At 49.6% G+C, this 18,371-nt stretch overlaps 1 protein-coding gene across 4 annotated transcripts in view; it reads left to right on the top strand.

Moving 5' to 3' along the window:
• LOC139240984 (bromodomain adjacent to zinc finger domain protein 2A-like) overlaps positions 1–18,371 on the top strand; it is a 181,143-nt gene that overhangs the window by 118,481 nt on the left and 44,291 nt on the right. For all 4 annotated transcript variants that reach the window (XM_070869628.1, XM_070869625.1, XM_070869627.1 and 1 more), the window contains exons 8-12: positions 6,545–6,653; positions 8,870–8,971; positions 9,510–9,720; positions 13,402–13,463; positions 17,335–17,508. In XM_070869628.1, the coding sequence (XP_070725729.1) occupies positions 6,545–6,653; positions 8,870–8,971; positions 9,510–9,720; positions 13,402–13,463; positions 17,335–17,508 (658 nt within the window). The remainder of the gene's footprint in view (positions 1–6,544; positions 6,654–8,869; positions 8,972–9,509; positions 9,721–13,401; positions 13,464–17,334; positions 17,509–18,371) is intronic.

Raw genomic sequence — 18,371 nt, 5'->3', positions numbered from 1 at the left:
TACGTGATGGCCCCTGCGAACATAAGAATTAGGAGCAGGAGTAGGCCATTTGGCCCCTCGAGCCTGTTTCGCCATTCAATAAGATCATGGCTGATCTGCAGCTGGTTGCCTATTTGTCTAGTTCTGATATTTTCATCAATAACTATCATTTTTGTTGGCGTCAATCAGAATGTGTCATCTTCTCGCGTTCTGCGTAAGAACTGTCACTGCACTTCAAAATAGTTCATTGTGTGAAGCACTTTGAGACATTTCAATGTGATGAGGCGGTATTATTATCAAAGGGTCTGATTTCCTCTCTGCGCTAATTTTACAGCATTGGCTAACACAATAACATGAAATTCCCGTCTGCGCTATTTTTATGAAGTCTATTTAAAATCAACATGTTAACTCGTGTCAGCTTAACAGAGGCATTTTATGCCCATGGTGTTAATTGAAACTCCAAAGGAGATGGTCTCCAGCCAAGATGCCTGCTTCTTTTCCAAAGCAATGCCACAGTGACCGGTTGATGAGAATGCTGCACAGTAGTGGTGACCCCACTGTCCTTTGTCTTTCTATGTTCGCTATGCATAACCCCTGAGAAGCTGCTGCTGCTCTGACGCACCTCTGGTTACTCAGCAGCTTTACTCCTGGCGTTCGTTTTCTCTCTCTCCTGCTTTCCTAAAGGTGCTGCCGCATGTTGAGAAATGGTTCCACGGGCACCAGCAGTCCCCTGGTACCTCGCGCAAATGTCTGAGCCTCAACGCTGCGTGTGAGGCAGGCTATTTTACCAAGTGGGCCATCACAGCTGAGCCCAGCCCTGTTCTCTCGCAGTGTATGCCCACCCACACTGTCCAGCAGGAGTCACCGAACAGTGCTCAGTGCCAAGAACCCTGGCTGCTGTTTTTGTTTCCTTCTCTAGCCCAGGCACGCTGAGGCCAGCTGTAGCTTCCCTACTCCACCCGTGGCGAAGATCAGGTAGTTCCGCGCAAATCAGGGAGTGAACTTGGGACAGCACTGGTCTGGACGGCTTAGCAACACCGCACTATGGGGCCCACTTCATTTCCGGTCTTTGGAGACAACCCACACAGTCTCTCGATCTTTCATCAGGCTCACACGATCAATTGCTGCCTTGTGCTCATGTTCTTGATGACAGCTGATACTCCCGCCACTTCTCTGTTCTCTCGGGCAAAAGATTGCACCTGCACATGACTTCCCCGATCGAAGTCTGATTCTCAACAGTTCGGGATCCGTTGTGTCTCTGATCCCGTGTGGTCCGAATGGCACAGAAGCTTTTTCTGGCAAAGCTGACAGGATCCCGCCCTGTGGATCCTCTGGCTCCTTTGCTTTCATGGTGCCCTTTTCAGTCCTTTGACTGATTTTCGTGCTTCCCTGGGCTGCCAGCTTCTCCACCTCCCTTTACCATTCCAGCTGAGCTGTAATCCATTCATATGCAGTTCCGTTTCTGATCGAGTTATTTGTTTGTAAGTTCATTTCAAAATAAAATGACCCCCTTTTGATAAAGTGGTTTCTCTGCTTTAACTTTATTTCCCTGCCACACACACACACACACACACACACACACACACGCACCATTTTTCACTTGGGCGATCGGACTGGCATTCAGCTACTTGGGCTCTGACAGAGCATTAAAGCTAAAGGTCCCCAGAGTGTCCTTGCCCTCGGATCTTTACTGATTGCTTTCAGCAATGTGACTTGTCGCCTGTAGCATTGGTTTGGAGCAGGCCTGTGCTGGCGGTCCCACTGGGACAGTGGATCAATGCATGGCTCAGTCTGGTGCGGAGTCCAGCGAGCTCTGCACGGAGCAGGAATCGCCCCGGAGACCTTCCTGGTCTATATGGCTCAGCACTGCACCGTATTTACCAACTGCAGCACTGGGGGGAGGTAATCTTTTTGCTGTGTTTCAATAGAATAAAGCTATCTGCAATGATGGGGAGAAATAGGTTTTTGGACGAGGGTTTTCTGATTCGCGCACACTGCGGCTCCTGCAGTGGATTTCCAAAATCCAAAATCCATTGCCATCTGGCTGTCCGTGGTGGCATTCCTCCCACTGCTCCTGTGTACCCGACTCCGTAATCCTGCCAGCAGTTTCAATGGAATGATTGTAATCGCTCCTTCAGACTACTCTTCTTCCTCCTGCACCTTTCAGCATTCCTATCAAGAATGGCAATAATGTGGCTCCAAAGGCAGTGAGTTACTCTATCGCCGAAATCCTCCTAAGGAATCTCCTGCTACAAGACCCAGCAGAAAACTATAAAGTTCAAGGAGAAAATCTTTCTCTTTCCCATTGCAAGTAGTCTGTACTAAAAACTGCTTCCTGGTTGTGCTGCTTTAGTTCCTGTGCTGGTGCTGGCCCTGGCTGCTCTCCTGCTGCTGGTGGCCCTGGCTGCTCTCCTGCTGCTGGTGGCCCTGGCTGCTCTCCTGCTGCTGGTGGCCATGGCTGCTCTCCTGCTGCTGCTGGCCATGGCTGCTCTCCTGCTGGTGCTGGCCCTGGCTGCTCTCCTGCTGGTGCTGGCCCTGGCTGCTCTCCTGCTGGTGCTGGCCCTGGCTGCTCTCCTGCTGGTGCTGACCCTGGCTGCTCTCCTGCTGGTGCTGGTCCTGGCTGCTCTCCTGCTGGTGTTGGCCCTGGCTGCTCTCCTGCTGGTGTTGGCCATGGCTGCTCTCCTACTGGTGCTGTTGGCCATTGCTGCTCTCCTGCTGCTGGTGGCCATGGCTGCTCTCCTGCTGATGTTGGCCATGGCTGCTCTCCTGCTGGTGTTGGCCATGGCTGCTCTCCTGCTGGTGTTGGCCATGGCTGCTCTCCTGCTGGTGCTGTTGGCCATTGCTGCTCTCCTGCTGGTGTTGGCCATGGCTGCTCTCCTGCTGGTGCTGTTGGCCATGGCTGCTCTCCTGCTGGTGTTGGCCATGGCTGCTCTCCTGCTGGTGTTGGCCATGGCTGCTCTCCTGCTGGTGTTGGCCATTGCTGCTCTCCTGCTGGTGTTGGCCATGGCTGCTCTCCTGCTGGTGATGGCCATGGCTGCTCTCCTGCTGGTGTTGGCCATGGCTGCTCTCCTGCTGGTGTTGGCCATGGCTGCTCTCCTGCTGGTGTTGGCCAGGGCTGCTCTCCTGCTGGTGTTGGCCATGGCTGCTCTCCTGCTGGTGTTGGCCATGGCTGCTCTCCTGCTGGTGTTGGCCATGGCTGCTCTCCTGCTGGTGTTGGCCAGGGCTGCTCTCCTGCTGCTGGTGGCCCTGGCTGCTCTCCTCCTGGTGTTGGCCCTGGCTGCTCTCCTGGTGTTGGCCCTGGCTGCTCTCCTGCTGCTGGTGGCCCTGGCTGCTCTCCTGCTGCTGGTGGCCCTGGCTGCTCTCCTGCTGGTGTTGGCCCTGGCTGCTCTCCTGCTGGTGTTGGCCCTGGCTGCTCTCCTGCTGGTGTTGGCCCTGGCTGCTCTCCTGCTGGTGTTGGCCATGGCTGCTCTCCTGCTGGTGTTGGCCCTGGCTGCTCTCCTGCTGGTGTTGGCCCTGGCTGCTCTCCTGCTGGTGTTGGCCCTGGCTGCTCTCCTGCTGGTGTTGGCCATGGCTGCTCCCCTGCTGGTGCTGGTGGGTCTGCTGGCCCTGGCTTCTCTGCTGCTGTTGCTGCCCCGGCTCATCTTGCTCAACACAGACTGCCTGACCTCCACGCAAATCCCTCCAGTGTTAACCCCAGAACTTTCTAAGCTCCAGGCCAAGGCCTGGATGTCGCTGAGCTCCAGACTACATCCAGATCTTTGTTTCCCTCCCCCCCCCCCCCCCCCCCCCCCAGGCTGACACCAGTCCCTCCAATCCCCTGGCCAATTCCACACCCTCCGACCTCTCCAGCCAATCCCAGGACTACCCCAATTGCCTGGGAACCCCCAGACCTCATTTGTTAGACTGGCCCCAGACTCCAATCATCTTTCTCGAACCTCTAGTCAAAAGACTTTGTAGCCATGTACAGGTTATTCTTATGGTTTGTATATACTCTTCACTTTGAACAATGTTGACCGTGGCAATTGCAGTTGTGCCCTAAACTCTCGCCCCCAACCTCCCAACAGGTTTAATTCAATTCCTATTTGACCTGAAGCATTAATCACAATGTCTGTCATGACCCCTTGCACCTGAACTCCAATTGCTGCTAATTCTGTAACCGCTATTGCTTCTGTTCCCCGCGCACACATAATGGATGCCTCTCTACCCTACTCACCTCATTCTCCTCCCATTTTCCAGTTCTTCTCCTCTATGTTCCCACCTCATTTAAAAAAAAATGACTCTCTCCTTGCTCCCCAGCCCATTCTATCACCAACCCCTGCTGCACTCCTTTCTGTCTGCTGGCACAATGCACTCCTCCCTTCCGAACAGGCTGACAGCTTTCCTCTGCCTCAAACTGGGCATCCTTCACCACACCCATCATGACACATACTGGTATCTCGACCCTAATCATCGCCCAACTGCTATATTCCTCTCTCGCAATGCCTTCATCATTAATCGCTCGGGGATAAATCTCTCAAACTTTCCCCCTCGTGTGCGCTTCTGAATCCCCCTCTAGCCCCAGCGAGTCTTCCCTTGCTCCCACCCCCTTATTGAACCTCCAGCTACCCTTCCTCTCTGCAACACGCTTTAATAATGTCTGCTTCTCACAAACAAGATCTTCCCCATCCCCCGCCCCCTTTTCCGATAGAAACACATGCACATACTGGGCTTGACTGAAACTTGACTCGCCAATGATACCTCCTTCTCCATCACTGGCCACCCTCCTTCCCAGCTTCACATTCCACCATATATTTTGTCCAAATCACCGGTCATGCGTTATCCCCAGATCCCACCGTAGCCTATCCTCTCACTCCTCCATTCCTTTCTCCATTTTCGAACACCTCATTCAGTTCTACCTCTCCAGCGCGATTCTTCATTTCTGCCACCTCCCCTCACCAACCTCCAAGTACTTTCCTTACTGCAATCGTCCTCCACCCCCGCCCCCTCTTGTCTGCCTTCAGCCTCTACACTGAACAACTCCTTATTCTCAACAGTTTTAGCCTCACCTGAGCTCATTCTCCTCCACCCCCGCTGACACTTGCTTTCCTCATGCCTCAGTCTCACTCTCCACATTGACGCCTATAACACACCTACTCCTTCAACATATGGCCTTGAGACATTAGAGCGATCTGTCACCCACAGAGTTCTCTCCAATCATTTCCTCATCTTTCTATTAAATAAACCCCTCAGCCTTTGTTTAAATTCATCTTGTCCACAAAGTCCACCATTTTCTCCCTTGACCCTCTCTCTACTTTCCCTCTTCAGTCCCATGCTCATCATTAACTTATCTTTACCCTCTTATCACTGCCCCAAATTCCTGCAAAATTGCTGTTGTCATCCCCTTCCTCTCCCAAAAAACATGTTCAATCCCTCCATTGTCTCCAACTACTGTCCTGTCTCCAACTTCCCCTTGTTTTCCAAAGCCCTGGAACACAGGACTGCTTCAGAATTGCACTCCCATCTCTTCCCTATTCAAGACCAGTTTCTGCCCCACCACTGAGAGTGCACTGGGCAAAGTTGCAGGACATTGGATGCGACTCATTGTCTCTCCCCATCCTCCTCAACTGCTCTACTGCCTTTGACACCGTTCTCCTCCCAGCTCCAGTTTTCCAACCCCAAGGCTGTTGCTGCAACCTACCCGAGCGACATTAAGCCCTGCATGAACTGGATTTCCCCAACGTTCTCCTTTTCTGTGACCCACCTACACTCTCCATAAACTACAACTCATCCAGAACTCTATCCCTCTGCACAAAGTCCTGGTGTCCCTTCACCGCTAGCTCTGTGTGCCACAGTCACTTGATTTCAGATCTCCTGTGGCCTCGCTCCGCCCTACCTCAGCATCTACTCCAACCAAATGTCCCCGCAAGTACCCTTTCTTCCTCCGTTACCAGTTTACTCCTCACTTCCCACTTTACTGGTCATTCTTTGAGCCACTATCTTCCCCCATCCTCTTGAATTTCATCCCTATATCCACCCACCCTGCCACCTCCACTTCCTATTTTCAAAAGCCTCCTGAAAAACCCTTCCCTTCAACAACGCTTTCACTTCCTTCCTGCTCAATGTGCAGCTTCGTCTCTGCAGTATTACATGCACTGAGAGCTCTTTCTGCACATAAGGAGTGCGATAGAAATGCAAATGGTTGCTGGTGCATCTTTCTCACACCTCGCCCGGAGGAGGTGGCAAGCAAAGGCCAGGCACCTCCCCATAGAGGAGGAGGGAAAATGGCTGCCGTCACGATGGGCCGAATGGCCTCCTTCTGTGCTGTCTGATTCTATGAAGCAGCGGCAAGGGGCCGTTCTCGTCCAGGCTCTCGCAGTCAGTTGAAGTGCGCCCTAGGCAGAGGTCGGGGGGTGGGGGGGGGGGTGGGTAAGCTGTGTCTGCCCAGCCCCTCCGACAGGAATGGTTTGTGATTCAGAGACACACACCGTAAGCTGAAAGGGACATGGAAAAAAATGATAAATGCCTTTTAAAATAAATTTCCATTTGATTTTTGATTCCCAAATGATGACGATATTGTGTTTGTCAGGTGGAAGCGTGAGATCAGAATAAGGACTGTGGGGAGCCGTCTGCATGGGGAAACTACATATTACGCCCCCTGCGGAAAGAGGTTACGTCAATTCCCTGAAGTTATTAAGGTAATTACCTTTATTACAAAAAAACACTGTACAATGTGAATAGCTTTCTAGTGAATTATAATTCTAGTGAAGTTGCCTTTGGGAGATACAACAATAAAGGTTTTTTATCCTGTCTGGGTTTCACCCCAGCTCTCCTGAGGACATTGACTTCTTACTGGAATGTAGTTTTGCATTTTACTGGTGCTACTCTCTATTTACTCTCCCCAGTGCCTTCTGTGAGCCTCAACAGGGAGTGCCATGGGGCTGTTTGAACATGGTGGGGGGAGGGGAGGTGGGGGTGGGGGGGGAAGGACACTTGAGCCTAAATCCTGTCCCCACACATGCAGAGGTCCTTGTGTGGCGATCAGGAGCAGGGACAATTTTCCCCACCCAAGCCCAGGGCCACTGAAGCACCCAAGTTGCTGCCTCGACTAAGATCAGTTAACTCAGCACCTCTGGCTTAATACTGCACCAAATGGTGCAGTTACACACCGAGACATTCGAGGCGTTGTTTTCCGCCAGTTGCCATTAGTTGGCGTGCGGGTTGGGATGCTCACATTGTTTGCAGACCTCTGTCTGTCAGTCCTGCTCTTAATCCTGTCAATAGAAGGTGTACAGACGAGGGGCTCAATTTTCCTCGAGCTCTTTTTTGGCGCACTTGAAGAGTTACGCCCGTTTTTTGGGGGCCCAAGTACGTCCCAAAAAAATGTTCATTTTGGTGTGGCCTAACCTGTCCTTTAGTTTTGGGGGTGGAGCCTTGATCAGCGCCAAAAAGATCGAGCTGCCATGGTAACCAGGGACACAATGCGAGCTGAGGCTACAAAGTGAAACATACAGCCAGCTCCCAACACACTAGAACACATTGCAACTTACCTCCAATGCCCCCAGCCGAAGGGCTTGCAGGTCCTCTCTCTGTCACTCTCTCTCTGTCACTCTCTCTCTCTCTCTCTCTCTGGTGGCAGGTTACGCCCCCTTTGACTGAAAAAAAAACTAACCTAAAAAAATTGTAACTAGCTGAGTTACACTGGTGCAAATTGATTGGGGAAACTGTGATTTTTTTTTAACTTAGGCCAAAAAAAGCCTAAACAAAACAGCGCAAATCACTGGGGAAAAGTGAGCCCAAAGACTGGCCGTACCCAGGTTTGATCCTTGGTCTGTGCTGCGCTTGCTGATCTCAACCAGGGTGGTGTTGATGCTACAATGGGCCGCAACGCCCCCGGGTTAGAGAAGGGAAAATCAGCTCGGATTCACGCTCCTGATCATTATCCAGTGCTTCCTGCTGGAAAGTTGGAAGGTAGACATTGGCTGAGGAGAGGATCGGGCAGCTATGCGATCCCCCCATGGTCAAATAGCCTGCCAATACTCCCTCTGTAGGTTTGGATATGAATACTGACCATTTGGACAAGGTACTAGAGGGCAGCCAGCACCCATGAAACTGGACCCCAGCTAGGAGTCATGTGAAGAAGGAAGATTGTTAAGAAAAATGAAAGGGAATTTTTTTTTTTAAGCAGTTTAATTCCAGACAACAACATTCCACCTTCATAAGAAGCTTCATGGACAATTAGTTCACACCTTTATTTTAATTTTATTCTTGAGAATTTTTTTTAGCAGGCAGGTTGAGAATGATCTCTGAGCATGTGGTGTACCTCACCAACAACGGGATTGGTCCTTTTTATATTTCTGCCACTGCGTAGGTGGGACTAACTCGGTGCAGACTTTTTCATCTTCGCTGTCAGTGCTGCTCCTTTTGGCTGTGGGAGGCACTCCCAGGTAATGGTGCTAGCGAGAATCAACAAGACTTTCCCGCGAGGCTACCTCATTCAGTGGCTGACATTTGACCGTCTCCTTTTAATGAGCCCAATGTTGCGTGGCTCGAATGTCCAGGATTGGTTTTGTCCCTCATGCACTTTACTGGAGAGTGTTAAAACCCTGTTAGTGATGGGAAAGTGTTTCAATGGGTTTCCACTAATGACCAGCCTTCCCCCACGGAGGTCACCAAGCTTCCCCGCTTCAAATTCTAATGCGACGAGATCTTTTAAACCTCGCGGGGTTTCGACATTTTACAAGTTGTAGAAATCTTGTGCTTATTTCTAGTGAGAATTCTAACAACAGAGTGAACGGCTGTAAAAGTTCGCCCTGTCCAATTCTATCCAGTTACCCTTCGTTTCACGGTGCAGAGTTAAGCCACGAACTATCAATTGGAATGAGCTGAGAGGATTATTTTTGTTCTTTTTCAGTACCTGGTCCGAAACGCAGTGACTGAAGTCAGTCGGGAACATTTCAGCTTCAGTCCCAGGATGAACGTGGGCGAGTTTTTTGAAGCACGCGAGTCCTCCGAGGTCTGTACAGGCTTTTGTTCCAGAATCGAACTTCATTCATTTCTTTCCCCTTCATTCAGGTTTCTGTGCCCTGCTTCTGCTTTTAACCAAAATTTGACATCAGCAAGAGCCTTTGAAGAAAGAGGGGATTTCTGCACCACCTACTGTTCCCTAATGTTGAGAGTGAAGATGCAGTCTTCACCCAAGATTCAGTCCGTGTGCTGTGCAATTTAACTTGGGGGACTTGGAGGCGGGTCATTTGCCTGTTGATCCTCTCTCCTTATGTCGAACCATTTTCCTTTCAGCTGGCACTTCTCCCTGACAACAGTCAAGATTGGGAACAGAAGGTGCAAGGAATGGCTGGCACAAGCCCATATCCTGCCACTCCCTGCCCATTGGCCTTGCAAACCCCTGGCATCTCCCCCCAGTGAACATACCTCAAAAGACAATCCAACAAGTTACATTTATGTAGCGCTCCTCACACAGACAAAGGTCTCCATTTTATCCCTTTTTTGGGTCCTGTCTGAAGCAGCGATTGCTCTTTGTCTTCCTTATTTAGGATGGGCAGTGGTGTAAGCTCAATGCGGATGAAATCCCTTTACGGATTAAAGCCATGATGGGCAGGCTGGGCAGACCACCAAACCCCAACAAGCAGCGAGCCCCAAAACAGCCAAAGGTCAAGCGAGGTAAAGGAAGGCCACCAAAGGTCAAGACCGTGACATTGCTTAACAACACTGATGCCAAACTCATGAAAAAACTCGAAACTCAAGGTACAATCTGATTTCATTTCTTTTCTTAAAGCAATATAACCCCGTTTCTCGGTCCTCCTTGACGCTTACATTTATCGATATAAAGTGCATGTTTTAAATTTTTGTAATTCTAAAAATTGGTTAAGAGGGTGGTAAATCTTTGGAATTCTCTATCCCAGAGGCCTTGAAGGTTCAATCTTTGAGTATATTCAAGGCTGAGATTGATTTTTGGATACTAAGGGATGTGGGGATAGTGCAGGAAAGTGGAGTTGAGGTCGAAGATCAGCCATGATCGTATTAAATGGCGGAGCAGGCTCGAGGGGCCGAATGGCCGACTCCTGCTCCTATTTCTTATGTTCTTAAGTTCCCTGTTCCCACTCTTCTCCCAACTTTATTTTTCTATTTTCCTCCTTTTTGCTCCTGAAGGTCCTTGGCTTATGCTGGGGTGCAGTTGCAAAGGTGCCAGTGTGTCCCAGTATCTCGCCCGGCCATTCTGTGAACTTAGACAGAGAGTCAAAGCTGGACCCTGTCTCGCCCATCTTCCATATGTGTGCACATCGCAGTGATGGGCATAGCGGGCACTAGACATCAATGAGCCGTCGGAATCCTGGCTGATTTTCTCCTTCCCGAGCTCAGCGTCAATTAGTGTCCTTACTGCCATCCCGGCTGACTCAGTACAGGCCGAGATTCGAGGCTTCCTGGTTCCATACCACACCAGATTATTCATTGAATCATTGGAGGAGCCCGTTCTCTTCTGTTTATGTCTCTCTTGGCCGCATACCATTCCCCATTCAAGAGCGTAGTTAAGCGTCCTGCTCCTCAAGCTTCCACCAATTCTAGCCTCGAGTAGACCTTGGGGCTCGATTGTTTGTTTGTCTCTGTTCAGCTTGTCCCCTGATGAAGTGACTGGGAAATCACTGTGCACTCTCACCTCTGAGTCAGAAGGTTGTGGGTTCAAGTCCCACTCCAGGAACTTAAGCACACAATCTAGGCTGACACTCCAGTGCAGTGCTGAGGGAGCGCCGCACTGTCGGAGGGGCAGTGCTGAGAGAGCGCCGCACTGTCGGAGGGGCAGTGCTGAGGGAGCACCGCACTGTCGGAGGGTCAGTACTGAGGGAGCGCCGCACTGTTGGAGGGGCAGTACTGAGGGAGCGCCGCACTGTCGGAGGGTCAGTACTGAGGGAGCGATGCACTGTCGGAGGGGCGGCGCTGAGGGAGCGCCGCACTGTCGGAGGTGCCATTTTTCGAATCAGACCTTAAACTGGGCCCCGTCTGCCCTCTCAGGTGGACGTAAAAAGATCCCATGAAACTATTCGAAGAAATCCTGGCCAATATTTATCCCTCAATCAACATCACTAAAACAGATTATCTGCTCATTATCACATTGTTTGTGGGAGCTTGCTGTGTGCAAACTGCCATGTTTCCTACATTACAACAGCGACTACACTTCAGGAATATGTCTTTGGCTGTAAAGTGCTTTGGGATGTCCTGAGGTTGTGAAATGTGCTATATAAACACAAGTCTTTCATTCTGAGCAGAATTACAGTCAAAATCTGAATCCTACCAACCTCCTGGTTACCTTTTTTAAAAGAATATTCTTGCTGGCCTCCAGAGCTGCCATCTTTACACCGTTGGCAAGCCGAGACATTCTGTAACAGGATGTTTCGATACACAGCCTTGATTCCCAACACCCTGCACTGCTCATTGATTTGAGTAGAGCAATTGAGAGGAGAGGCGAAGCTGCCCACTGTGACATCACCTTTCACCTTTATGGGCACAGTAGCATAGAGGTCATGTTACTGGACTCCTAATCCAGAAGCCTGCACTAATGATCCGGAGACATGAGCTCAAATCCCACCACAGCAGCTGGAGAATTTAAACAAATCTGGAATAAAAAGCTAGTGTCAGTATTGGTGACTACCGGATTGTCGTAAAAACCCATCTGTTTCACTAATGTCCTTTAGGGAAGGTAATCTGTCGCCCTTACCCGGTCTGGCCTATATGTGACTCCGGACCCACAGCAATGTGGTTGACTCTTAACTGCCCTCTGAAATGGTCCAGCGAGACAAGGTGGATCACCACCACCTTCTCGAGTGCAATAAATTGCTGGCCTTGCCGGCGACGGCCACATAACATAAGAATTAGGAGCAGGAGTAGGCCATAAGGTCCTTTGAGCCTGCTCCACCATTTAATAAGATCATGGCTGATCATGGACCTCAACTCCACTTGTTTCCTCTAGACTCCAAAAATCTATCGAATTCAGCCCTGAATATACTCAAAGACTGAGCCTCCACAGCCCTCGGGTAGAGAATTCCAGAGATTCACCACCCTCTTGAGTGAAAAAGTTTCTCCTCATCTCAGTCCTAAATGGCCGACCCCATATTCTGAGACTGTGACCCCTGGTTCTAGACTCCCCAGCCCGGGGGAAACATCCTCCCTGCATCTACCCTGTCAAGCCCTGTAAGAATTTTGTATGTTTCAGTGAGATCATCTCTCATTCTTCTAAACATTAGAGAATATAGGCCCCCCCAATCCAGGAATCAGTCAGGAATCACATCCCGTGAATTAATTTTTTTTTAAAAACCTGCGCCAGTGATGCAAAGATGCTGGGGCCTGAGGAGACTAACTGGTGCATAACAGGATTTGTAACTTTTCTTTTAATTTATGAACTACTGTATTTGTTTTAGTTTAAAAATTAAATACAGGGCAAGTGTTTTTTTTGTGGCAATAGAGCCATTTTGGGGCCTTACCTGGAGGATTCCTTTAAAGAGTCGGTGTGATCCTGTCCGTCATTTTGTCGCAACAACCCAAGTTACAATTCCCATATCGAGATAGGCCAAGTATTGTCCCCCACACTAAGAACACATGGCTGGCCATATAAGGAAGCTGATGTAACAATATTGCCTTCAGTGACACTGATTGCGACGCTCTCTTTCCTGTTGTCTGTTTTCTTGCTTGCAAACCAATAAACGCCTGGCAAGTGGGGCTTTAATGCTAGATGCAGGAATGATCCTGCTAATCCTGTGGGGTTTCTGCTCATTTACCAGGGTAAAGGTGAAACTGTATTGAGTGTCGAGAGGCTCCCTCGGGCTTTTCAATAATGGATCCTTCCGCAGTCTGTTCAGCATTTCACAATGAAGCCCAGTAAACAGATTATTTATAATTAAGGCTGATTTGAATTGTGGTTTGCCTTTGCTGAAATATAGCTCTCAATTTTATTGCATTCATCTGCTTCCTGATTGTTCGTTATCTTCCCAGGACCAGGACGATTAGGGCGAGGTGCTTGCCCAGAGGGGAGGGGGCATTGGGTGCAGCCCAGTCCCTTTGACCTTTTCGAGGGTGGTCACACAGAGTGGCATTGTTAAAGGCCAGGTGCAGGTTATATGCCCAGCCCTCACAACTGGCGAGTGATACAGACCTCTAGCATTTTAAGTAGGGCAATCTCTCCCACACCCCCTATAGAACAGTTGTGTTTTGCCACAGGAAGATGTTTGGCATGAAACGGGCATTGCCAGATTGCCCGCCCGTTATCCGATTCGGGCAGGTGTATAACGGGCAGCAGATCTGGCGCTGCCCGTTTTGCGCCCCCCGCCCTGCAGAGTTGAATTTACTTCCTGCCCCCTGTTTTTTCTGGTTAGATTTTACACAGCATAATTGAAAACTGATTGATTAATCCAGTTTTCTTTGTGATTTTACTTTTAGCTGTTCTGAACGAAAAAGAGAAGCAGAAGCTGAAAGCATTGATGAATAAATTGAAGCAAAAGGTATTTGAAATGGAAAACCTCATTAAAATGTCAGTCGAATGCAGCCAGCAGGGATACAGGACACGGGGGGCTGGTACTGGGTTTGAGTGTGTCCTAGGCTGGCTGGTGGGGATAAAGGCCTTCTCAGTCTGACAGCTGCTAAAAGTTCGACATGAAATGAGCTTAGGTGGGTTTTCAACCCAGTTGCCTAGAGACCCGAGTACGCGGGAAATAAAACATAATTCAGTGCTAATTGACACTAATTGGCCAAGCTCGTCAGAGAGGCTGCAAGGGCAGCTTGTGCAGTAAATTGCCACACTGATGTTGGTGTTTGCTGAGATTGGGGTTAAGGCAGTCCAGAGGGAGCTCTGACTTGCATCTAACCCGTGCCTGGATCTGACACCGGGTGCAGAGAGGTTCTCGTCCCCACTCAGAGTTTTGATTAATGTTTGCTCTGTGCGAAAATGAAACAGTAAACCGAAGCTGATGGAACCTATACACCTTAAATAAGGATTACCTTTTATCTTCTCCTCTCCTGAAGGTCCACAGGTGCCAGCAGTTCTCTGGTACCTCACTCAAGGGCCCATTCTTTATGTATGAGCCTGGACATGTGTACTTGTTACTGCATCAGGATACTAAGGCCAATTGAAGCGTTAACTCAATTCACTCAGCACAGCCTAGGGATTGACCTTGGAACTTTCCTGCTCTGTATGGCTCAGTACTGTACCAGACAGTGTATCTATCACTGTAACCCAGTGTATCTACTACAGCAGTAACCCCTGAGGCTTGAGGAGATCTAGAGATGATAATTTGACTCGAGTGGAGCATAAACGCCAGCATGGACTGGTTGGGCTGAATGGCCTGTTTCTGTACTGTACATTCTATGTCATTTCATTGCTGTAACAATCATTCATTGGCCCTGTAACAATTGTAGAAAGTGGAATATACTGTCGGCTGGTTTTACCTCGCTAATCCTGTTGCACTTGCTGGAATAATGTCATGGTTGCAGAGTCCCAGTAGAACGTAGGCATAGGAACAGGAGGAGGCCATTCAGCCCCTCGGGCCTGTTCCCCCATTTAATTAGATTATGGGCTAATCCATAGCTCAACTCCATTTATCCGCCTTTGATTCATATCCCTCGATACCTTTACCTATTAAAAAACCTGTGCCATACCACAAAGTACAACAGCTACAACATTGGCACTTACCCGACACTGTGGAAAACTGCCCGGGTATGTCCTGTCCACAAAAAGCAGGACAAATCCAATCCGGCCAATTACCGCCCCATCAGTCTACTCTCCATTATCGGCAAAGTGATGGAAGGTGTCGTCGACAGTACTATCAAGCGGCACTTACTCACCAATAACCTGCTCACTGTTGCTCAGTTTGGGTTCCGCCAGGACCACTCTCCTCCAGACCTCATCACAGCCGAGTGACTGCCCTCGACATCAAGGCAGCATTTGACAGAGTGTGGCATCAAGGAGCCCCAGTAAAACTGAAGTCAATGGGAATCAGGGGGAAAACTCCCCACTGGCAGGAGTCATACCCAGCACAAAGGAAGATGGAGGTCAATCATCCCAGGCCCAGGACATCGCTGCAGGAGTTCCTCAGGGCAGTGTCCTAGGTCCAACCATCTTCAGCTACTTCATCAATGACCTTCCCTCCATCATAAGGTCAGATGTGGGGATACTCGCTGATGATTGCACAGTGTTCAGTTCCATTCGCAACTCCTCAGATAATGGAGCAGTCCATGCCCACATGCAGCAAGACCTGGACAACATTCAGGCTTGGGCTGATAAGTGGCAAGTAACATTCACACCACACAAGTGCCAGGCAATGACTATCTCCAATAAGCGAGAGTCTAACCACCATCCCTTGACATTCAGAGGCATTACCATCGCCGAATCCCTCACCATCAACATCCTGGAGGTCACCATTGACCAGAAACTTAACTGAATCAGCCACATAAATACTGTGGCTACAAGAGCAGGTCAGAGGCTGGGTATTCTGCGGCGAGTGTCTCACCTCCCGACTCCACAAAGCCTTTCCACCATCTACAAGGCACAAGTCAGGAGTGTGATGGAATACTCTCCACTTGCCTGGATGGGTGCAGCTCCAACAACATTCAAGAAGCTCGACTCCATCCAGGACAAAGCAGCCCGCTGGATTGGCACCTCATCCACCACCTTCAACATTCACTCCCTCCATCACCGGCGCACCGTGGCTGCAGTGTGCACCATCTACAAGATGCACTGCAGCAACTCGCCAAGGCTTCTTCGGCAGCACCTCCCAAACCCGCGACCTCTACCACCTAGAAGGACAAGGGCAGCAGGCGCATGGGAACACCACCTCCTCCACGTTCCCCTCCCAGTCACACTCCATCCTGACTTGGAAATATATTGGCCGTTCCTTCATCGTCGCTGGGTCACAATCCTGGAACTCCCTCCCTAACAGCACTGTGGGAGCACCTTCACCACACGGACTGCAGCGGTTCAAGAAGGCGGCTCACCACCACCTTCTCAAGGGGCAATTAGGGATGGGCAATAAATGCCGGCCTTGCCAGCGACGCTCACATCCCAGGAACAAATTAAAGAAAAGTCTCAGTCTGTTGTATCCATCTCTGAAAATTGAATGTCACTGTCAAAATGATACTCTCTGTTGACAATGGGATATCCAATCTACCAACAGGTGAGGAATTGCCACCTTGAATTCTGGCTCCCCTACTGGTTACATCATGTAACTGAGCCATGCAGATCTGAAGGTTGCTGGTTCAATCCTTGGGCTGTGCTGATCTCAGATGGTGTGGTAGTTGGAGTGCTGCAATTGATCTTAGCGGCCTTGAGTTAAGGAGGAGGGGGAAATCAGCTAATGTTCCTGCTCCTGACTCCTGCTATAACGTGAGAGTGTGTGTGGCTGTCAAGTGATTACAGGATTGGGTTTGGCTTTGAAGTGTTGTGTCATCATCATCATTGGCAGTCCCTCGGAATCGAGGAAGACTTGCTTCCACTCTTAAAATGAGTCCTTAGGTGGCTGAACAGTCCAATACGAGAGCCACAGTCCCTGTCACAGGTGGGACAGATAGTCGTTGAGGGAAGGGGAGGGTGGGACAGATTTGCCGCACGCTCTTTCCATGTTGGTGGGGATGTAATACTTTATATCAGGGAGGCTTTGAGGGTGTCCTTGTAACGTTTCCTCTGCCCACCTTTGGCTCGTTTGCCGTGAAGGAGTTCCGAGTAGAGCGCTTGCTTTGGGAGTCTCGTGTCTGGCATGCGGACAATGTGGCCTGCCCAGCGGAGCTGATCAAGTGTGGTCAGTGCTTCAATGCTGGGGATATTGGCCTGGTTGAGGAGGCTAATGTTGGTGCGTCTGTCCTCCCAGGGGATTTGCAGGATCTTGATGAGGAGAAATTTCTTCTCAGAGGGTTGTAAATCTATGGAATTCTCTGCCCCAGAGAGCTGTGGAGGCTGGGTCATTGAATATATTTAAGGCGGAAATAGACAGATTTTGAGCGATAAGGGAGTAAAGGGTTATGGGGAGCGGGCAGGGAAGTGGAGCTGAGTCCATGATCAGATCAGTCATGATCTTATTGAATGGCGAAGCAAGCTTGAGGGGCCAGGTGGCCCACGGCCTACTCCTGCTCCTATTTCTTATGTTCTTATGTAATATCAGTGCACTTTCAAGTTAAGATTTCCAGCTGGTTGGTTCAATTACTCCAGAGCATTATGGAGAAAAAACACAAGAAACTCCCCAATTTAATCTAATATTGTATCGCAAAATTTTATGACTTATGGCCAGAGAGCGTGCATGGAACTGTACACCAGCAGGAGTCAACACCCTCGGGAGCGTGACGATTGTCAAGATAAAGATGACATTTTTCCCTCCTTTACAACAGGGGCAGACCAAGCTCAAACCAGGACCGAAGGTACAACAAGCACAAAGGGTGAAAAAGAATCCGAAGGAGAAGCACGTGAAGAGGCAGCAGAGGCTGAGACAGAAACAGCAGAGGCTGCAGCTCCTGCAGGAAATGAGGAAGCCCACTGAAGACCTGTATTTGACTGATCACAAGGTAAGCCATGACTGCGGGCCAAACCCACAGAGTAAACAGGGACCGCAATACATTCTATTTATTTCCGGTTAAGCAACGCCTCGATTTCAAAATTCCCATCCTTGTTTACAAATCCCTCTATGGCCTCGCCCCTCCCTATCTCTGTAATCTCCTTCAGCCCCACAACCCCCAGAGATCTCTGCATTCCTCTAATTCTGTCCTCTTGAGCATCCCTGATTATAATCGCTCAACCATCGGTGGCCGTGCCTTCTGTTGCCTGGGCTTCAAGTTCTGGAACTCCCTCCCTAAACCTCTCCACCTCTCTACCTCTCTTTCCTCCTTCAAGACGCACCTTAAAACCTACCTCTTTGACCAAGCTTTTGGTCATTTGCCCTAATGTCTCCTTATGTGGCTCGGTGTTTTTTAACTCTCTCAATACTACTGTGAAGTGCCCTGGGGCGTTTCACTACATTAAAGACGCTATAAATACAAGTTGTTAATACACAGAATACTCCTTTAATAGATCACAATGTTCATTTCCCCCCCCCCCCCCACCCCCACACACACACACACCCCCTACACATGGGTGTGTGTGAGAATTCAGTAAACACACACTGTAATGTATTTGCTTCATGGGTTCTTGGCTTAAGAATTCATAGCAACACATTGCTAATAAATCAACTCGTTCTTTTAATAGCAAAGGTTTAACAATTACACTGCACATTACCAGTTCATCCACTAGGCTCACAACTGCATACCTCATCGTGGATGACCTAGACCCAACTGACTGGGGTTTTATTGAGTCTTGTGAACATCACGTGACTGGCTTAGCCACTCACAATGCAACAGCTCTACACTATTTTTGTAACAACAGCTCTACAGCT

This window comes from Pristiophorus japonicus, chromosome X (genome assembly GCF_044704955.1).
Source record: "Pristiophorus japonicus isolate sPriJap1 chromosome X, sPriJap1.hap1, whole genome shotgun sequence".
Classification (NCBI taxonomy): domain Eukaryota; kingdom Metazoa; phylum Chordata; class Chondrichthyes; family Pristiophoridae; genus Pristiophorus; species Pristiophorus japonicus.
Note: the sequence above shows the minus strand (reverse complement) of the source record. Positions and strands in the feature narration are given on the sequence as shown.